Below are 19,666 nucleotides of genomic sequence, written 5' to 3'. Positions count from 1 at the left end.
ACTATGGATACGAATATGGTCAGTGCTCCTTAAAATACCGTTATGAATTGATAATGATTCATGCTTTTCTTATATAAGAAATTAAATTGGGATATATTGCAAAAGCCAAAATAACTTATCTAAGTATCTTTGTTTTTAAAAAAAACATTTCCTCAAATATTCTAGATCAACCAGCAATAGACTAATGATAATGTACATTATGCTATCATTCAGAAAAATTTGCACCTGATAAACTTCAAAATCTAGCAAACACAGCGCTAGAAGAGAATATTCCCCAGTTTGCATGATAAACTCGTGACAAGTTGTTTGATTTCATTACCACCCAACATTATATATACAAACATTATGTTAGGTTCAATAAATTATCTGTAGTTAGTAGACAAGCCATTGTAGTTTATTAATGTTGATTTAAACACTTCTAGACCTATCAGCAAAGGAATCCTGATAAGGTATACTACATTACAGTTTGAAAAAACTTTACCCCAAAAAATTTTTTTTTTACATCTGATAAATCTCATATTATAGTGAACATAAAAGAATAACATATGTTTTTTCCAGCTTGCGCAAAATACATTTGAAGTCACTCGTTCTCACTATCTATTAAATATTATATGCTCAATTTACACATGATGAAAAACCTACATTAACGAGACAAGCTATTCAGTATCAAAGGAGCCAATCGATTCTATATATATAAACATTTGGACCAGAATAACTCGCATTTGTTAAAGGTCAATTTCTATTGAATACAGTTCTAAAGGATAGTATCTGTTTTCCTAGCCGACGTGACAAAAGATTTACAAGTCACTTGATTCCACTACCTCTAAACATAACGCTATGCCCAATGAAATACCTAGAATAACGAGAGAAACTAAAATCAACCAATAGGAATACCACAAAAAACACATGGCTACTCTAGGAATGTACACAAACCACAACCAATCAAAGCAAAGCGGATATGACGTCACACAAAAACGGCGATAACATAGATAGGATAGATCACCGCAATACACTGTTATTATGTGACCATTGACTACCAGGGTGAACTCTACTATGAGTAATTAATAGAAAAGGAGCCGCTTTAATATATATATATATATTTTTGGGGTAAAGTTTTTTCAAAAGAAAAAAAAATTAACTCTATTACATACCCTACATCACTTCCGGTTTTTAGCCACGCCCCCAAACATACTTTTTGGCGCAAAACTTTTCACTACAAAAGGGACACTTTTGACAGCCAGCTGGCAGTCTTGAGAAAGGCCTAGAGGAGGCCGAAATGTGTTGACCACAGCTGGTAAGCACTATTCTGATTTTATATAAGTATTTAGTACCATCTACACTATTGTTGTTTTTATTTGCCTTTAGGTTTAATTTATGATTTTTAAAAAAAAAATTTTAAAAATTTGGATTGGATTTTCTCCCAACCACCAAAGGTTCTCACCATCAGGAACACTAGCCCATTAATTGGGTTTGACCTAAAAGACCGTTGACTTTATTCTCACCATCAGGAACCTCAGACAGACTCTCACCACTAGGAAAATGTTTCCTTTTCTACACATTATTAACTTTTTAATTTTATTTGGATCTTGACATTTAGCCTTTTTTAGGATTTTGTTTGTTGGATTACAATCACTGACTGTTCTCTTTTTTCCTTTTTTGACTTTGTTCTCTTTTTCATTTTTTGAGCAGCATTTTTTCATTTGTAATTTTTTCAATTTTTCACATCGTTTTTTTCACTTTTGAATAAGCAAGTTGACACTGTCTGTTTTCTTTATATTTGCAATCACTAAGGATAATTTTTCACTCCCTTTTTTATACACATTATCACCACCAACACTGGTACATAATATCTCTTACGGTATCCTCTTCCTAGTCGATATCAGCAATCCATTCATTTGATTTACTGTATTTTTTAATCCACACATTGGATTGATTTCTTTCAGACATTGTTTGGAATTTTAACTTTCTCATATTTTTATTGGGGCTACCATTAGTATTGCCTCTGCATCATTTTATATTCAGTGTTTTTATATAGATATATTCAATATTTAATTTGTACAAGAGTGGATCGACATCTTATTGTTTTTATTGTCATTTATTACCACTGTACCCACTGTGGCATGTTTTATTCTTGTGTAAAGTACTAGATTTACAATTAAAATATTTCTAAATACACACTCTACACATTGTACAACACCTAGCCCATTTGAAGCGCTCTGAACACATTTATTTTCTTAGTACATTTTCCAAGCTAGCTAGTTAGCCCACTGTTCAGAGCTATAGGTGCTCGTCTTTGGCGCTATACCCCATCAAAATCCCCTTTTAAAGCATGCACCAAATGAATGCTGCTCCTCTCCACCAATTCACAAAATGGTACAATGGATCCTAGACCTAGAAAACAGAGGGCACTTCTTGTGCATATCAGTAGTAAAATTGCAGTCAAGAGGTTTAGAAACACAGGGTACTCACATGGCGCTTGTTGTGCATATCAGTAATAAAATTGCAGTCAAGAGGTTTAGAAACGCACACAGGGCGCTTCTTGTGCATATCAGTAATAAAATTGCAGTCAAGAGGTTTAGAAACGCACACAGGGCGCTTCTTGTGCATATCAGTAATAAAATTGCAGTCAAGAGGTTTAGAAACGCAGGGTACTCACAGGGCGCTTCTTGTGCATATCAGTAGTAAAATTGCAATCAAGAGGTATAGAAACACAGGGTACTTGTAATGTGTAGGAGCACTCTATTGTGCTGATGGGATCGTTCTGGAGACTCAGTGCTCCAGCTCACTGAGTCATGGCTGACAGCTCTCTCCAAAAGGTCAGGCAGACGAAGTTCAAATAAAAACCTTTAAAAAGTGCATAAATACAAGGGGTTAAAGCAAACATTCAACAAACACGCGTTTCACCACTATGAAAGCAGTGGTTATGCCCGATGAAACTGCTTTGATAGCGGAGAAACCCCTTGTATTTATGCACTCTTTAAAGGTTTTTATTAAATATATGGTTTTTATTATATCTTAACCTTGAACTTCATCTGCCTGACCTTTTTGGAGAGCACTGAGAGTCTCCAGAACGCTCCCATCAGCACAATAAGAGTGCTGCTACACATTGTGAGTACCCTGGGTTTCTAAACCTTTTGACTGCACTTTTATTACTGATGTGCACAAGAAGCACCCTCTGTTTTCTATGTCTAAGATCTTCATTAGAAGTGATTAATTAATGTCCTTGTAAAATACAACTTAGATTCCAGACATGAATTAAAAACATTTACAGTTTGCCTTTACTTTAATTGCTAGTTTTTATTTGATTTTTTGCTAATAATAGGATGGTGGTCTGTCATATATTTTGTATAAGTGATTAATATACTTTGTTAATTTGTGCAGTATTTGGATCTGCTATCTTTTGTATGTTTGCTATAAAATAAAACAATATTTCTTAATGTCCAGTAAACTGTCCTTAAAGAGATATGAAATCCAATTTTTTTCTTTTATGATTCAGATAGAGCAGCAATTAAGCAACTTTATAATTTTCTCCTATTTTCTTTTTTTCTTTGTTCTCTTGGTATCTTATTTGAAAAAGCAGGACCCTGGATAGTGCTTGCTGATTGGTGGCTAATTTTAGCCACCAATCAGCAAACGCTACCCAGGTGCCGAATTAAGCTTTGCCTTTCTGCTTTTCAAATAAAGATACATAGAAAACAAAGATAAATTAATAATAGGAGTAAATGAAAAAGTTGCTGAAAAATGTATGCTCTATCTGAATCATGGAAGAAAAAATGTGTGCTTCATATTCATTTAAGCCTCAGCATGGAGCTGGGGAAAGGTATAGGGGGCATAGCCTGCCCCTTACTCTTGTGGTAGACACTCTTGCAGAGCAGTTAAAATGTCCTCAATATGTAATTGTGTCATTAATAAATAACATTACTCCCTTTGTATTTCTTATGAACAGGTGAATTTACAAACTGCAGTAATCCTAGTGATGGTGAAAGTACAAATACTTGCGTCAATATTCTACAAAATCAAACAAATGACGGGAGAAATGTATGTTCTGAATGCGGGAAATGTTTTTCCACTGAAACATTTCTTTCTAACCATATGAAAAGTCATACTGGAAAAAAATCACTTTCATGTTCTGAATGTGGGAAATGTTTTGTTGACAATTCAACACGGATCACTCATGAGAAAATTCATACAGGAGAAAAACCATTTTCATGTTCTGAATGTGGAAAATGTTTTATTAAGAAAACACAGCTCATGTCTCATCAGAAAATTCATACAGGAGAAAAACCATTTTCGTGTTCTGAATGTGGGAAATGTTTTGCTTGGAATTCAAATCTCACGTCTCACCAGAAAATTCATACAGGAGAGAAAGCATTTTCATGTTCTGAATGTGGGAAATGTTTTACTCAGAAGGCAGGTCTCATGTCTCACCAGAAAACTCATACAGGAGAGAAAACATTTTCATGTTCTGAATGTGGGAAATGTTTTGCTAATGAATTATATCTTAGTACTCATAAAAAAATTCATACAGTAGAGAAAGCATTTTCATGTCCTGTATGTGGGAAATGTTTTAAACGGATATCAGCTCTTACTAAACATCAGAAATATCATACAGGAGAGAAACCATTTTCATGTTCTGTATGTGGCAAATGTTTTATTGATAAATCAATTCTTAAAAGGCATCAGACAATTCATACAGGGAAAAAATGATTTCTGTGGTATGGATGTGGAAAATATTTTATCCAGAAATCAAAACTAATTACACATCAGAACATTCATATTAAAGGAAATCATGGAGATCAGAGTTTAACATCTTAAAGAGACAGTGTACACTAATATTTTCTCCCCTTTAATATTTTCCCTATTATCCATTTACCTACTGGAGTATATTCAATTTTGTACAAATAGTTTTTCCATCTTCCCACCTATACTAAACTTAAGTCCTGGTTACAAAACAAGTAAACAAAATGGTTCATATAAAATAATGCTCCTAGTTGTTGTCTGTGCCAGAAAGATTCTAACATATGTATTCTCTAAGTTCTGGCCTTTGAATAAACAGTAAAAATAAAAAGATAAGGACTTTATCAAATAAATAGACATAAGATAATGAGGTCTGCTTTCCCTGTTAATTGAACTCATTTCATTGTGTTGTGGTTTCAATTAGCAGAAGCAGCAATTTTAAGTACAGAATTCTATCCTAAAGTTGTAATTTCCCATACAATTTAAACTCTGCAGCTATTATACATATTATAAACACATTTACCAGAAACCAATTTTACCGTACACTGTCCCATTAAGTGAGTAGAGTGACATAGCCTCATCATTCATTCAATGTTTAGAGAGCTTATGAAGACTACATGTTGTCCTCTGGGGGGTGCACATTTAATGCTGTTTGAACCCCCCCTTTCTGAATCTCAAGTGATTACAAGGTGGCCCAGTGTGTTTGTCATTCCTGGGGAGATCAGAGGTCCATATAAAGGTTTGAATAACCAAGTAAACACCTGCTGTAAGTAAAATGCATTTATTTGAGTAGAGATTCATGGGATGGAGCCCCTATGTTTAAACCAAAAGACTCTTTATATATTGATAAACCCTTATTTAAAATGTAGGTATTAGGTGTATTTTAATAAGGTGATCACTGAAGTAGCAGCATTTCCCTAGATGAAATTTCCATTGATTAGGTGTACAGGGTGAGTGTTAACATCAGAAGTGGAAAAGGTTTACAGAAGCCCTTGGGGTAGATTTATTAAGAGGCGAGTAGACATGGTTCGCTGTAGGGAATCATGTCCGCTCACCCTCGCCAAATACAACAGCATTTCTAGTGAAAATGCTTGTGCAATGCTGCCCCCTCCTGCTTATTCGCTAGCAGAGGGCGTCCATTATCGGGATGATTGCATTCCGCCACCTAAAATGCAGTGGAGAAGTTGAGGAGCAGCGGTCTCACAAATGCTGCTTCTTAACTTCCGTTTCAGGCGAGCTTGAAACTTCAGGCGTAGAAAGCAGCATCCGCTGCTTGATAAATCTACCCCCTTGTGTGGATAGGACGGCTCCTGTATCTACATAAAAAGTGCTGAAATATAGCAAAATATATTGCTTTACTTTTGATCTCCAATTGATAATTTCTTTTGTATTTTTTTATAATCTTGTTTACTGAAATTGTAATATAAATGTTTTTTGTCGCACCTTTTGTATATTTCTCATGTCATATTTACATAAAATAAAGGTATATAATCTGCTACGTCTGAAGGAAAAAAAACAACTATCATTTGTGTGGGTTTTTCACACAAAAAATACTTCAGCGGTTAAGGGGTTAAATAGATGTTAAACACTTTTAGAATCTAATACAAATGTTTTATTATGTGTATTAAAACTGTCAAAGATAAGAGAGGTCACAATACTGCATAAAAAAGCCCCAGACTGTCTGCCAGTACCTAAGATGGTGGGGGGGAGAGAGAGCTGTTTTGTAATGTAGGGATTACCCCTGTGATCCATCCCATACGATTTACCATTTAACTAATTAACCCCTTCACTGCTGGAAATTTCAGCTGCAATTAGCGGCCTTCTAATTACCATAAACCAACAGCAAAGCCATATATATGTGCTACTTCTAAACAAAGAGATCCCAGAGAAGCTTTTACAACCATTTGTGTCATGATTGCACAAGTGACATGTAAATAATTTCATCAAGAACCACACAGTATTTTTTAGACAAAATTTAAACCGGTTTTTAAGAGATAGAGAAGGATTTTTATTCAGAAGACAAATCAAGTTAAATGTATTCTTAAATAGAAAGTAAGGTGTAGCATTGGCAAATATTAAAGCTTCAACTTAGTAGACAGTCCGCTATAGTCTACTCATAAAGAGAGCTCTTTAAAGGTTCGTAACAACAGCTGGGATAAAGTTAGTAAAATGCATGCTTAATAAACATCCAGTGATAAATTATTAGAAGCCAGACTCCTTGAAATGCAAAGTTAACAAAGCCAAGTCTTTGACACCAAAAGAATCTCAAGCATGAGATATTATATTCACAGCCGTTATTATGAAACTTTCCATGTGTTTAGAGTTGGAATAACGAGTATGCACACAACACACTGCAGAGATTATACACCAGACAGACGAGTGTTACCTTCACAACTCGGCATAAAAGGCTTCCTCCTTTGTAACCACCAGAGTTGAACAATTATTGTATTATACCTTTTTTTTTATGCCGCCACTCTCACTGACCAGTTTGAAATACTTGCATTAAATCACCGCTCTCAAGGTCCCCAGTTCCTTTGTTTAATTGCAATGGTCTACAATCAACTTTCTACCAGTCAGCTGATATTTCGGCTGATTTTCCAAATGTGTCACAAAGGATGTCACAAAAATGCTGGGTTGTGTCAGAGTTATAATCCAAAATGCTGAAGCGTGTTTCACCCATGATCCTTTGCAACGAGGGCTTCTTCGGTGTTAAAGTTAATTGGATCTGTTGTCCTATTTAACATACAGGCCCGACCCTCTTAATGAGAACACTGCTGCTTAAGATGGACCTAAGGGAATTCTCTTTAACTATGCTTAACCACATCAATTAGATACCCCTTACATTCAATGTTCACACGCTATATGTTTAGGGGTATTTTTAGTCTTGGTGACCATGACTTTTATGGCAAACCATACAGAAATATTTGCAACAATAAATTCTTATACTGTTTCTTATACATAATTTAAAGGGACAATACACCAGAATTTTTATTGTTTAAAAAATAGATAATTCCTTTATTACCCATTTTCCAGTTTTGCACAACCAACACAGTTATAATAATACACTTTTTACCTCTGTGATTATCTTGTATCTAAGCCTCTGCAAACTGCCCCCTTATTTTAGTTCTTTTGACAGACGTCCATTTTAGCCAGTCAGAGCTGGCTCACCTGAACTCCCCGTGCGTGAGCACAGTGTTATCTATATGAGACACATAAACTAACATCCTCTAGTGGTGAAAAACTGTCAAAATACCCTGAGAGAAGAGGCGGCCTTCAAGGGTTTAGAAATTAGCATATGAATCTCCTAGGTTTAGCTTTCAACTAAGAATACCAAGAGAACAAAGAAAAATTGGTGATAAAAGTAAATTGGAAAATTGTTTAAAATTACATTCTCTATCTGAATCATGAAAGTTTATTTTGGATTAGACTGTCCCTTTAATCAAAGAACGGATTGATTTGTTTATTATATACATTTTGTATTTGGACTTCACTAATTTCTAAAGTACCTATACATTTTCAAAAACACCAAATTTACACTATTTTAAAAAGCCTCTTTCTTTCTTAAGACACGGTGAGTCCACGGAATCATCAATTACTGTTGGGAATATCATTACTGGCCAGCAGGAGGAGGCAAAAAGCACCACAGCAGAGCTGTTAAGTATCACTTCCCTTCCCACAACCCCCAGTCATTCTCTTTGCCTCTAGTGCAAGGAGGAGGTGAAGTAATTAGGTGTCTGATTATGATTCTTCTATCAAGATTTTTTTATTTTGAAGCCAGGCCAGAACTGCTCTGATCTTCCATCACAATTTGGGTATAGCTGTACTCCATGTTAGTCTCTTCAGCAGGGATGTGGTAGCTTTAAAGCAGTTAGGAACTTGTAAAGTGGGCTTTGCTGCGTTTTCCTAACAGATTGCTGCCCTATGTCAGAATACCAGAGTAGGCTTACTGTTCATTCTTTTTTTTCACAGGTCTCTGTGAGAAGTGGCATCCTCTCATGCTTTGTGAGTCGTCCTGCCAGACGGCTAGAATTCAAGTAAGTGCCTTTTCGTCTTCTGGGGCTGAGAGACTGGCACTAATAAGGGTTGAAAGTAGCTTCCTCTCTGCAACTTATATGGGACAAATATCTCCTTTAGAAGGATATTTGAGGCAGTGTGCAGGCACTTTTTGGTGACAGGAGACTAGGGGTTAATATAGAATCCCCTGTATTTATATTTGGGCTCATATGTATCATGTTAAAGGCTCCTATGGGGTTAATGACCCTTCTAACTAGTTTTTATTATCATTCCGTTTAAGCTTGTGTACCTTTTTAATCTCAGTAGCGCAGTAATAAGCGTACCTGTGCGCCTCAATCTTTATTAGAGAGGACGCCATTGCAGTGTCTTTTAGAGCCTCCTTTGTCTTTGGACAGAGTAGCGTGTCTGAACGCTTGAATTGCGCTCAATGTTGGGGCAAGGAATATTGATTTGTGTTTTTTTCAGTGTCTCTTCGTTTTATTAGAGATATCGATTATAACTTTAGCTGATTTAATAAAGCACATTGCTAGAAAATGTGTCCGCCTCCTTCACTGTGAGGGAGATGCGGTGCCATGTTAATTCCTCTCCGGGTCTTGTGATCCTGGAACTCAGTATACTTCGGTTGAGAACGGAGTTGTTTTGCCACTTCTCAGTCCGTCTCTGTGATATAGAACAGTCCTGTGTTTGAGTATTATGTTTGGAAACGTTTTTAGAAAGAGTTTATAGGGAACGTTTTTCTATTGATTAAAAACGATTGGGAGCATAAATTATTATTTAATATCCCCCTCTCCCTGATACTATTCTACAGGGAGTGCAGAATTATTAGGCAAGTTGTATTGTTGAGGATTAATTTTATTATTGAACAACAACCATGTTCTCAATGAACCCAAAAAACTCATTAATATCAAAGCTGAATAGTTTTCGAAGTAGTTTTTAGATTGTTTTTAGTTATAGCTATTTTAGGGGGATATCTGTGTGTGCAGGTGACTATTGTATGTAATAGGTGACTATTACTGTGCATAATTATTAGGCAACTTAACAAAAAACAAATATATACCCATTTCAATTATTTATTTTTACCAGTGAAACCAATATAACATCTCAACATTCACAAATATACATTTCTGACATTCAAAAACAAAAACAAATCAGTGACCAATATAGCCACCTTTCTTTGCAAGGACACTCAAAAGCCTGCCATCCATGGATTCTGTCAGTGTTTTGATCTGTTCACCATCAACATTGCGTGCAGCAGCAACCACAGCCTCCCAGACACTGTTCAGAGAGGTGTACTGTTTTCCCTCCTTGTAAATCTCACATTTGATGATGGACCACAGGTTCTCAATGGGGTTCAGATCAGGTGAACAAGGAGGCCATGTCATTAGATTTTCTTCTTTTATACCCTTTCTTGCCAGCCACGCTGTGGAGTACTTGGACGCGTGTGATGGAGCATTGTCCTGCATGAAAATCATGTTTTTCTTGAAGGATGCAGACTTCTTCCTGTACCACTGCTTGAAGAAGGTGTCTTCCAGAAACTGGCAGTAGGACTGGGAGTTGAGCTTGACTCCATCCTCAACCCGAAAAGGCCCCACAAGCTCATCTTTGATGATACCAGCCCAAACCAGTACTCCACCTCCACCTTGCTGGCGTCTGAGTCGGACTGGAGCTCTCTGCCCTTTACCAATCCAGCCACGGGCCCATCCATCTGGCCCATCAAGACTCACTCTCATTTCATCAGTCCATAAAACCTTAGAAAAATCAGTCTTGAGATATTTCTTGGCCCAGTCTTGACATTTCAGCTTGTGTGTCTTGTTCAGTGGTGGTCGTCTTTCAGCCTTTCTTACCTTGGCCATGTCTCTGAGTATTGCACACCTTGTGCTTTTGGGCACTCCAGTGATGTTGCAGCTCTGAAATATGGCCAAGCTGGTGGCAAGTGGCATCTTGGCAGCTGCACGCTTGACTTTTCTCAGTTCATGGGCAGTTATTTTGCGCCTTGGTTTTTCCACACGCTTCTTGCGACCCTGTTGACTATTTTGAATGAAACTCTTGATAGTTCGATGATCACGCTTCAGAAGCTTTGCAATTTTAAGAGTGCTGCATCCCTCTGCAAGATATCTCACTATTTTTGACTTTTCTGAGCCTGTCAAGTCCTTCTTTTGACCCATTTTGCCAAAGGAAAGGAAGTTGCCTAATAATTATGCACACCTGATATAGGGTGTTGATGTAATTAGACCACACCCCTTCTCATTACAGAGATGCACATCACCTAATATGCTTAATTGGTAGTAGGCTTTGGAGCCTATACAGCTTGGAGTAAGACAACATGCATAAAAAGGATGATGTGGTCAAAATACTCATTTGCCTAATAATTCTGCACTCCCTGTATATACTCTTATTTAGTATACAATATTTATCTGCCCTGTGTTTGAGTATTATGTTTGAAAACGTTTTTATAAATTGATTATGGGGAACGTTTTGTTATGATTAAAACGATTGGGAGCATAATTTATTATTTAATAGCTACCTCTCCCTGATACTATACTATTTTCTCATATTTAGTATACAATTTTCATCTGTTCTAATTAAAGTGACAGTTGCATTTAATCTCAGTTTGTATTAGCAAAATCTCTGTGTGGTTTTTGACACTAATATTGTTTTATATTATGTTTTTATGTGTCTCGCTGGATCTCTTGAGATAGAGAGAGCGTGTTACTTCTGAGCCTATGTCTCCCAGGATGATACTGTCTGAGCAATGACACAGTTTCTCCTTTTTCATCCGAAGCCTCTGTGGCGTCACCTGCAGTGCCCTGTGGTTCCTTGTTATCTCCTGGAGGAGTTATTTGCATGCAGAATTTGCTGCTCAGGTATATGTTGGGTACTTGTGGCATTATCTGTTTTTCCTATTCTTAGGGAAAATCGCTGGAGAAACATTAGAGATTCAGTTAGTAAGGTTTCTGTATCATCTGTATCATCTGCTACTGCTGACCTTCCTGTCGTTAATCCTAAAGAATATGGAATTTTTAAAAAAATTCTAGGATTCTTTGTGGAAGGAGTCTGGTCTGGTGAGGGATTCGCCAGTAGCTAGGTGAAAGGCTCAGACTCGGACAGTATAATTCCTTCATCTTCTGCTGAAGTGATCAAATTCAAATGTATGCTTGCATCTCGTGTATTCTAAAGGAGGTGTTAGTTACTTGGACGACATTGATGCCCTGTTGTGGTCAGCCATTAGAAGTTTTGTAATCTTTATCTTCCTCTGTTGTTTTACGATGACTCAGAGAGGGAGGGTAGTTGCTCCTTCCAGATCTATGGATAGAAGCTGGTTAACTGTTCAATTAGAGCAATGCTTTGTCTTATAGACGTGCTGTACTAGCCGCCGGACATCGTGGCTGACACCTGGTCAGCTGAGAATCCTTCCTGGGGCTTAATGGTACAGCTTAGGCTTTTTAGTCCTGCAGTTGCAGCTTCAATATTTTATGTTCCTCCTAATCAACGTTTCTGATTTTTCCTTTCAAGGATGGGACTTTGTTTGGTCTTGGTCTGGCAGAGTTTTCCTCTGACTTAAGGGTGGAAAAAGATTTTTCTACCATATGCCTAGAGAGTAAGACTAAATGGAAGGTTTTCATTTTCCTCTTTCTGCAGGGTCAGTCTAGTCTTTTAAAGTACAATTTAAAATTCCTTCCAGGGACAGATTTTTCCGTCTAGAGTGTCTGTAATCCAGACTTGTAGAGAGCCTTTCCCTTGAACTGGGTTCAGGAACTTCCTCTCTGGGAGTGATAGCTCCAATCCCAGTCTGGGAACGGAATCTAGGTATTTATCTTTCTCAGGTTCTGACCTTCAAAGAGTATACATTTTCCTTTGGTTCAAGGGGGCCTGTTCATATTGAACATAGACCTGAGGGATGTGTATTTTTGCTCCCATTATTTGGGATCTCAAGTTTCTGAGGCTTGTCTTCCTAGGGGTCATCCTTCTTTGAGCTGACTCCCTTTCATTAAGATCTTGTCCAATTTTCTTTCTCATGGATGGGAAATTAATCTGGATAAGAGCCCCCTTGTTACATCTACAAGGGTGATTTAGGGAGTCCTTATAGTGTCTCTGTTTAGGAGAAGATTTCTATCAGAGGTTATATTTTCAAAGATCTATTCTTTTTCCTTTCTCGCCAGTTTACTGGCCGGCTAAAGGCGAGCTCTTGTGGTCCGGTAAATAACTTAACCATTTTTGCAACCAGCAGGTTGGGAATTTGGATCTGGCTGCAGTTGATTTTTCTTCACTTTTCAGCGACTTAATATGGAGGAATTGGTCTAATGTTATATTAGACTTCAATCCCTTTGCTATAACATCGGATCTGTCTCAGTGGATAGATCTAGATCAATCGACAAGAGATTCTCTCCCGTAGTAGTTTCTCTGGAGTATCTGTCTCAGGACACATGCTTTTAGAGACATTTCTGGGTGATGTGTCCATGGATGCCACCCTGCTGAGCTGGGAAACAGTTTGGGTCTTGTCTTTAGGCGCAGGTATTATGGATCAGAAGTGTCTGCTCTCCTCTTTATCATCTTAGAGTTGAGAGCGATTTAAAATGCTCTAATGGCTTGGCCTCAGTTGTCCTTAGCTGGGTTCCAGTTGGACAATATCCCCTCAATGGTTTACATAAACCACCAGGGAGGCACTGGGAGTGTCTTAGCCTAGTTGGAGGTGTCTGGATTGTTCAGTGGGCTTTCAATTGTTGTCTATCTGCCATCCTCTGTCCAGGTTTGTACATTGGGAAGCAGATTTTCTGAACAGTCAGGCTTTACATCCCGGGGAGTGGGAACTCCATACGTAGGTGTTCTCCAGGTTCACAACCAAAGGGGGTTTACCGGTATTGGATCTGATTGCGTCTCGTCAGAACACCAAGCTCCCTAAGTTGAGGTTGAAGGATTCTCAAGCCTTTCTGATAGATGTTCTGGCAATTCCAAGGAACTTCTTATTGGCTTATCTCTTTTCCCCATTTGCTCTCCTCCCACAAGTCATCGCTCGGATTAAGCAGGAGAGAGCACCGGTGATTCTAATAGTTCCTGCGTGGCCTCGCAAGATCCGGTATGCAGATCTAGTAAAGTTGTCCTCTCTTCCACCGTGGAGATTTCCGCTGATAAGGGATCCTCTGCTTCAGGGGCCTTTCCTTCATCCGGATCTCGTTTCTCTAAAGCTGTCTGCTTGGAGATTGGACGCTCAATTTTAGCTAAGCTTGGATAGAGACCTTGGTTCAGGTTCGTAGCCTGTCTCTAGTAAGATTTACCATAAAATATGGCGTAAATATCTCTTTTGGTGTGAATCTAAAGGATAATCTTGGAGTAAGATCAGGATCCCAAGGATTTTATCTTTTCTCCAGGAAGGCCTTGATAAGGGGTTATCTGTCAGTACCCTCAAGGGTCAGATTTCTGCTCTTTCCATTCTACACAAGCGTCTGGCGGACTTGCCGGATGTTCAATCCTTTTGTCAGGCCCTGGTCAGAATCAGGCCTGTGTTTTAATCAGTTGCTCCACCTTGGAGTCTTAACCTTGTTCTTAAAGTTTTACAACAAGCTCCGTTTGAGCCTATGCATTCCATAGATATTAAGTTATTATCTTGGAAGGTTTTGTTTCTTTCCGCTATTTCTTTTGATCGGTGAGTTTATGATTCTCAGTTTTGCAGTGTGACCCTCCCTATCTCATATTTCATGCGGATAAGGCGGTTTCTCCGTACCAAGTTCGGTTTTCTTCCTAAGGGTGTTTTTCGGACAGAAATATTATTCAGGAAATTGTTGTTCCTTCTCGCTGTCCTAATCCTTTTTCTCATAGAGAAAGTTTGCACTACGTAGATTTTGTACTGGCTTTTAAATTCTATCTGCAGGCTATGAAGGTCCTTCATCAGTCTTCTGCCTTGTTTGTTTTGTTTTTTTCTGGAAAACGTAAGAGTCTAAAAGCTGCTGCCACTTCTCTTTCTTTCTGGTTGAGAAGTATTATTTGTTTGATTTATGAGCCTGCTGGACTGCAGCCTCCTAAGAGTATTACAGCTAATTCCGCTAGGGCTGTTTTCTTCTTCTTCTTGGGCCTTCTAGAGTGAGGCCTCTGTAGAACAGATTTGTGAGGCTTTTTTTCTTTTAGGAGAAAGGTTCTGCAAGCAGTGGTGCCTTCTGTTTAGGTTACCTGTCTTGCCCTCCCTAATCATCTGTGTCCTGTAGCTTGGGTATTGATTCCCAACAGTAATTGATGATTCCGTGGACTCACCGTTTCTTAAGAAAGAAAACAAAATGTATGATTAACTGATAAATTTATTTATTTCTTGACATGGTGAGTCCACGGCCCTCCCAGTTTTTCAGACAATTTTTTTTATATAAACCTCAGGCACCTCTGCACCTTCTGTTATTTCCTTTCTCTCCTTTACTTTTGGTCGAATTATTGGTGGTTGGGGGAAGGGAAGTGATACTTAATAGCTTTGCTGTGGTGCTCTTTGCCTCCTCCTGCTGGCCAGGAGTAATATTCCCAACAGTACTTGATGATTCCGTGGACTCACCGTGTCAAGAAATAAATACATTTATCAGGTAATTATTAATTTCGTTTTCTTTCCTAAGATATAGAGAGTCCACAACATCATCAATTACTAGTGGGAATATCACTCCTGGCCAGCAGGAAGTATCACTCCCCTTCCCACAATCCCCAGTCATTCTCTTTGCCTCTGTCAATGGAGGAGGTGAAGTTTTGTTGTCTGAAGAAAATTGGATTTTTTTGGCTACAAGCAAGTTTTTTGGGTCTAGCCGTAGTCCACGTTAATATCTTCAGTGGGGTAGTGATGGCTTTAAAGTAGTTAGGAACTTGTAAGGTGGGCCTTGATCTGTTTTCCTAACATATTTGCTGCCCATGTTATTGAAAGCCAGAGTAGGTTTACTCTGTTCTATCTTTTTTCCACATGCCTCAGTAAGGTGTATGGGTCCTTTCATGCCATGTGAGCTGTCCTCCTGCCGGACGGCTAGACTGCAGGTAAGTGCTTTTGTCTTCTAGCGTTGGAGTTTTGCACTAAGAAGAGTTTAAAACGCCTGCAGTGTTTATTGGGACATTTATATTCCTTTTGGAAGGGATTGTTTAGACAGTGGCAGGCACTTTTTATGTGTGAGAGACGTGTGGGGTTTATTTCCTTTCATTGTGGGAATCATCCCCAGAGGCTGTGTTTGTTAACATTTAGATAAACAGTTTGCTAATGCTTTATTCCCCTTATTGCTCTGTTTATGCTGTTATGTAAAATACCACTGTATTTTAAAAAAAAAAAAAATCTGGATGTGAGAATAAAGTGTGTGGTTAGTTTTAGCTGTGCACTTCATTTCTTTGTGTCTCTGCCTCTTTCTTCAGGAGCGGCACCATTTTAAGTTGATTCTGTGCCCGATCCTTGTCTCGCCTCCTTCTTCGACTCACTCGACAGTGGATAGCTCCATTAGAACCTAGGTCTGCTATCGCTACAATTCAAAAGAAGCATGGAATTATCTTCCTGCATGATAAGGTAATGGGGATGTAATAGCCAAAGCGATCAGCTCAAGATCAGCCACGCTACGAATCTAAGTTTGTTCCGGACCGGGCACTTCCCCTGTTAACCACATAGTGGTGATGTAGCTGCACAGGTTCTTGCTTATTTAAAAAAGAAAAAGTATGTTTTTCTTCTCTGCAGAGAAGACCTTAACTTAAGAAGCCTTTACTTGCCATTCTTATTATTTACTACAGAATTTTTAGTAAAAGACCAATTACATATTTAAAGTGAAAGTGCATTTATTTTACTTTTCAAGAAGAGTCTCATAAATTAAGTTCAAATGGAGGCTTTTTTCTCTTGATTTTGGAACAGGGGTCTGTTCCTATGCATTAATGCTTATTGTGTTCTGGGGTCCAAATTGTTTTTAATAGGCAATTCTGTTCCTCATGTTTCGATTAAGTTCTTAAGATAAAGATAAGCGTTTTCTTTCTGAGTCTCATGTCTCTTAGGATGATGATGCAAACGTCCCAAGCCTTTATGGCTACACGTATAGTGCCCTGCATTTCCTCTCAGTCTCCTGGGGGAGTTTATTCGCCTGCAGAAATTGTTGCACAGGTATTTTCTGTGGTATCTTAGGCATTATTTTCTTTTACTATGTTCAAGGGAAAATGCAAGAGGAAAATTAGAGATTCAGATATTAAGGTTTCTTTTATGTAATTGGCAAGAGTCCATGAGCTAGTGACATGTGGGATATACAATCCTACCAGGAGGGGCAAAGTTTCCCAAACCTCAAAATGCCTATAAATACACCCCTCACCACACCCACAATTCAGTTTTACAAACTTTGGGGGGTAGTTATCAACGTGTCTATTTTACCTGTCTTTGCCGGCCCAATACGCCCGCCTAAGCTCGCCTCACATCGCCGCCGCGGACCTGCAAAAATTAAAAATTATCAAAAAAGCTGTCAAAAAGCCACGCACCAAGTACGGGGCGATGAGCAGCGGATTGTGAGAGTTATCACTCATCCGATCTCGCTGCTCTTCGGCTTTTTTACAGCTTTCTTGCTAGCCTGTCACTAAGCACCCACACTAAACTAAACTGTTCCACCCCCTATACCGGCGCCCCCGGAGCCCCCCGCAACTCAATAAAGTTAGTAACCCCTAAACCGCCGCTCCTAGACCCCGCCGCAACTCTTATAAATGTATTAACCCCTAAACCGCCACTCCCGGACACCGCCGCAACCTACATTATACCTAGTAGCCCCTATCCTGCCCCCCCCATACCGTCGCCCTCTATAATAAAGTTATTAACCCCTATCCTGCTGATCCCGCACCTCGCCGCAACTAAATAAATAGTTTAACCCCTAAACCGCCGCTCCATGACCCCGCCACAACTATAATATATGTATTAACCCCTAAACCGCCGCTCCATGACCCCGCCGCAACTATAATATATGTATTAACCCCTAAACCGCCGCTCCCGGACCACGGCGCAACCTATATTAAATTTATTAACCCCAATCATGCCCCCCCTACACCGTCGCCACCTATAATACATTTATTAACCCCTATCCTGTCCCCCACTACACCGCCGCCACTGTAATAAAATTATTAACCCCTAAACCTAAGTCTAACACTAACCCTAACACCCCCCTAACTTAAATATTAATTAAATAAATCTAAATAATATTTCTATTATGAACTAAATTAATCCAATTTAAAACTAAATACTTACCTATAAAATAAACCCTAATATAGCTACAATATAAATAATAATTATATTGTAGCTATGTTAGGATTTATTTTTATTTTACAGGTAACTTTCAATTTATTTTAAAGGATTACTGTTTTTTACTTTTTTCGTTACTCAATAGTCCCATATTTTGTATAATTATCATCTATTAAAAGCTACTAACCTATATTTTGTATAAAACAAAGCTTACAAACCTTATATTTTAACTAAATATTACCCGGCCATGACGTCACCTTTCCCAGCCCATCGTTTTCGGCATAGTGTGTATATGAAATGATTGACCAATAACATTTCGCTCCTATGCATATCATTACCAGCATAACCCTTCCTAATAAGCCTGCGCGTCAATTCAGCTAAATCGCGCATGCGCATTTGTAATTGTAGAAGCCGAAGTTACCTACATCTCTGTTAGTTTTACGCTTGCGCATTGGAGGGAAAATCTATTGAATCGGTTATCCAGACTTTCTAAGTATTAGATAACATTGACACGTCTTATATCTAGCTAAATATTGTACGGCTGTTTACAATTAAAAAGAACTAAAGCAGTAACTTTTTTGTTCAGTTTATATGTAAACAAGCTGTCACTAAGCACCCACATTATACTACACTGTTCTACCCCCTATACCGGCGCCCCCGGAGCTAAATAAAGTTACTAACCCCTAAACCGCCGCTCCTAGACCCCGCCGCAACTCTTATAAATGTATTAACCCCTAAACCGCCACTCCCGGAGTTCACCGCCACCTACATTATACCTAGTAACCCCTATCCTGCCCCCCTTATACCGCCGCCACCTATAATAAAGTTATTAACCCCTATCCTGCCTATCCCGGACCCCGTCGCAACTAAATAAATAGTTTAACCCCTAAACCGCCGCTCCCGGACCCTGCCACAACCTATATTAAACTTATTAACCCCCTAATCTGCCCCCCCTACACCGTCGCCACCTATAATAAATGTATTAACCCCTATCCTGCCCCCCCCCTACACCGCCGCCACTGTAATAAAATGATTAACCCCTAAACCTAAGTCTAACACTAACCCTAACACCCCCCTAACTTAAATATTAATTAAATACATCTAAATAAATTTAACTCTTATTAACTAAATGAATCCTATTTAAAACTAAATACTTACCTTTAAAATAAACTCTAATATAGCTACAATATAAATAATAATTATATTGTAGCTATCTTAGGATTTATATTTATTTTACAGGCAACTTTCAATTTATTTTAACTAGGTACAATAGCTATTAAATAGTTATTAACTATTTAATAGCTACCTAGTTAAAATAAAGAGAAATTTACCTGTAAAATAAATCCTAACCTAAGTTACAATTACACCTAACACTACACTATACTTTAATGAATGAATCCTATTTAAAACTAAATGATCCGATCAGCTAATAGAATGCGAGCTCAATCTGATTGGCTGATTCAATCAGCCAATCAGATTTTTCCTTCCTTAATTCCGATTGGCTGATAGAATCCTATCAGCCAATCGGAATTGAAGGGACGCCATCTTGGATGACATCCCTTAAAGGAGCCTTCATTCGTCGGTAGTCCGTCGGAAAAGAAGGATGTTCCGCGTCGGCGTGATGAAGATTGAAGACCCCGCTTGGAAGATGACATCGCCCGGATAGAAGACTTCTTCAGCGCCGCTTGGAAGATGACATCGCCCGGATAGAAGACT

At 38.4% G+C, this 19,666-nt stretch overlaps 1 protein-coding gene across 2 annotated transcripts in view; it reads left to right on the top strand.

The window, feature by feature from the left end:
* LOC128666713 (gastrula zinc finger protein XlCGF17.1-like) overlaps window positions 1–6,235 on the top strand; it is a 159,816-nt gene extending 153,581 nt beyond the window's left edge. For both annotated transcript variants that reach the window (XM_053721455.1, XM_053721456.1), the window contains one exon: window positions 3,947–6,235. In XM_053721455.1, coding sequence (XP_053577430.1) covers window positions 3,947–4,707 — 761 coding nt within the window. In that variant the 3' untranslated portion in view covers window positions 4,708–6,235. The remainder of the gene's footprint in view (window positions 1–3,946) is intronic.
* The last annotated feature ends 13,431 nt before the right edge of the window (window positions 6,236–19,666 follow it).

Source organism: Bombina bombina, chromosome 7, assembly GCF_027579735.1.
Source record: "Bombina bombina isolate aBomBom1 chromosome 7, aBomBom1.pri, whole genome shotgun sequence".
NCBI classification, from domain to species: domain Eukaryota; kingdom Metazoa; phylum Chordata; class Amphibia; order Anura; family Bombinatoridae; genus Bombina; species Bombina bombina.
This window is presented reverse-complemented; position numbering and strand designations above follow the sequence as displayed.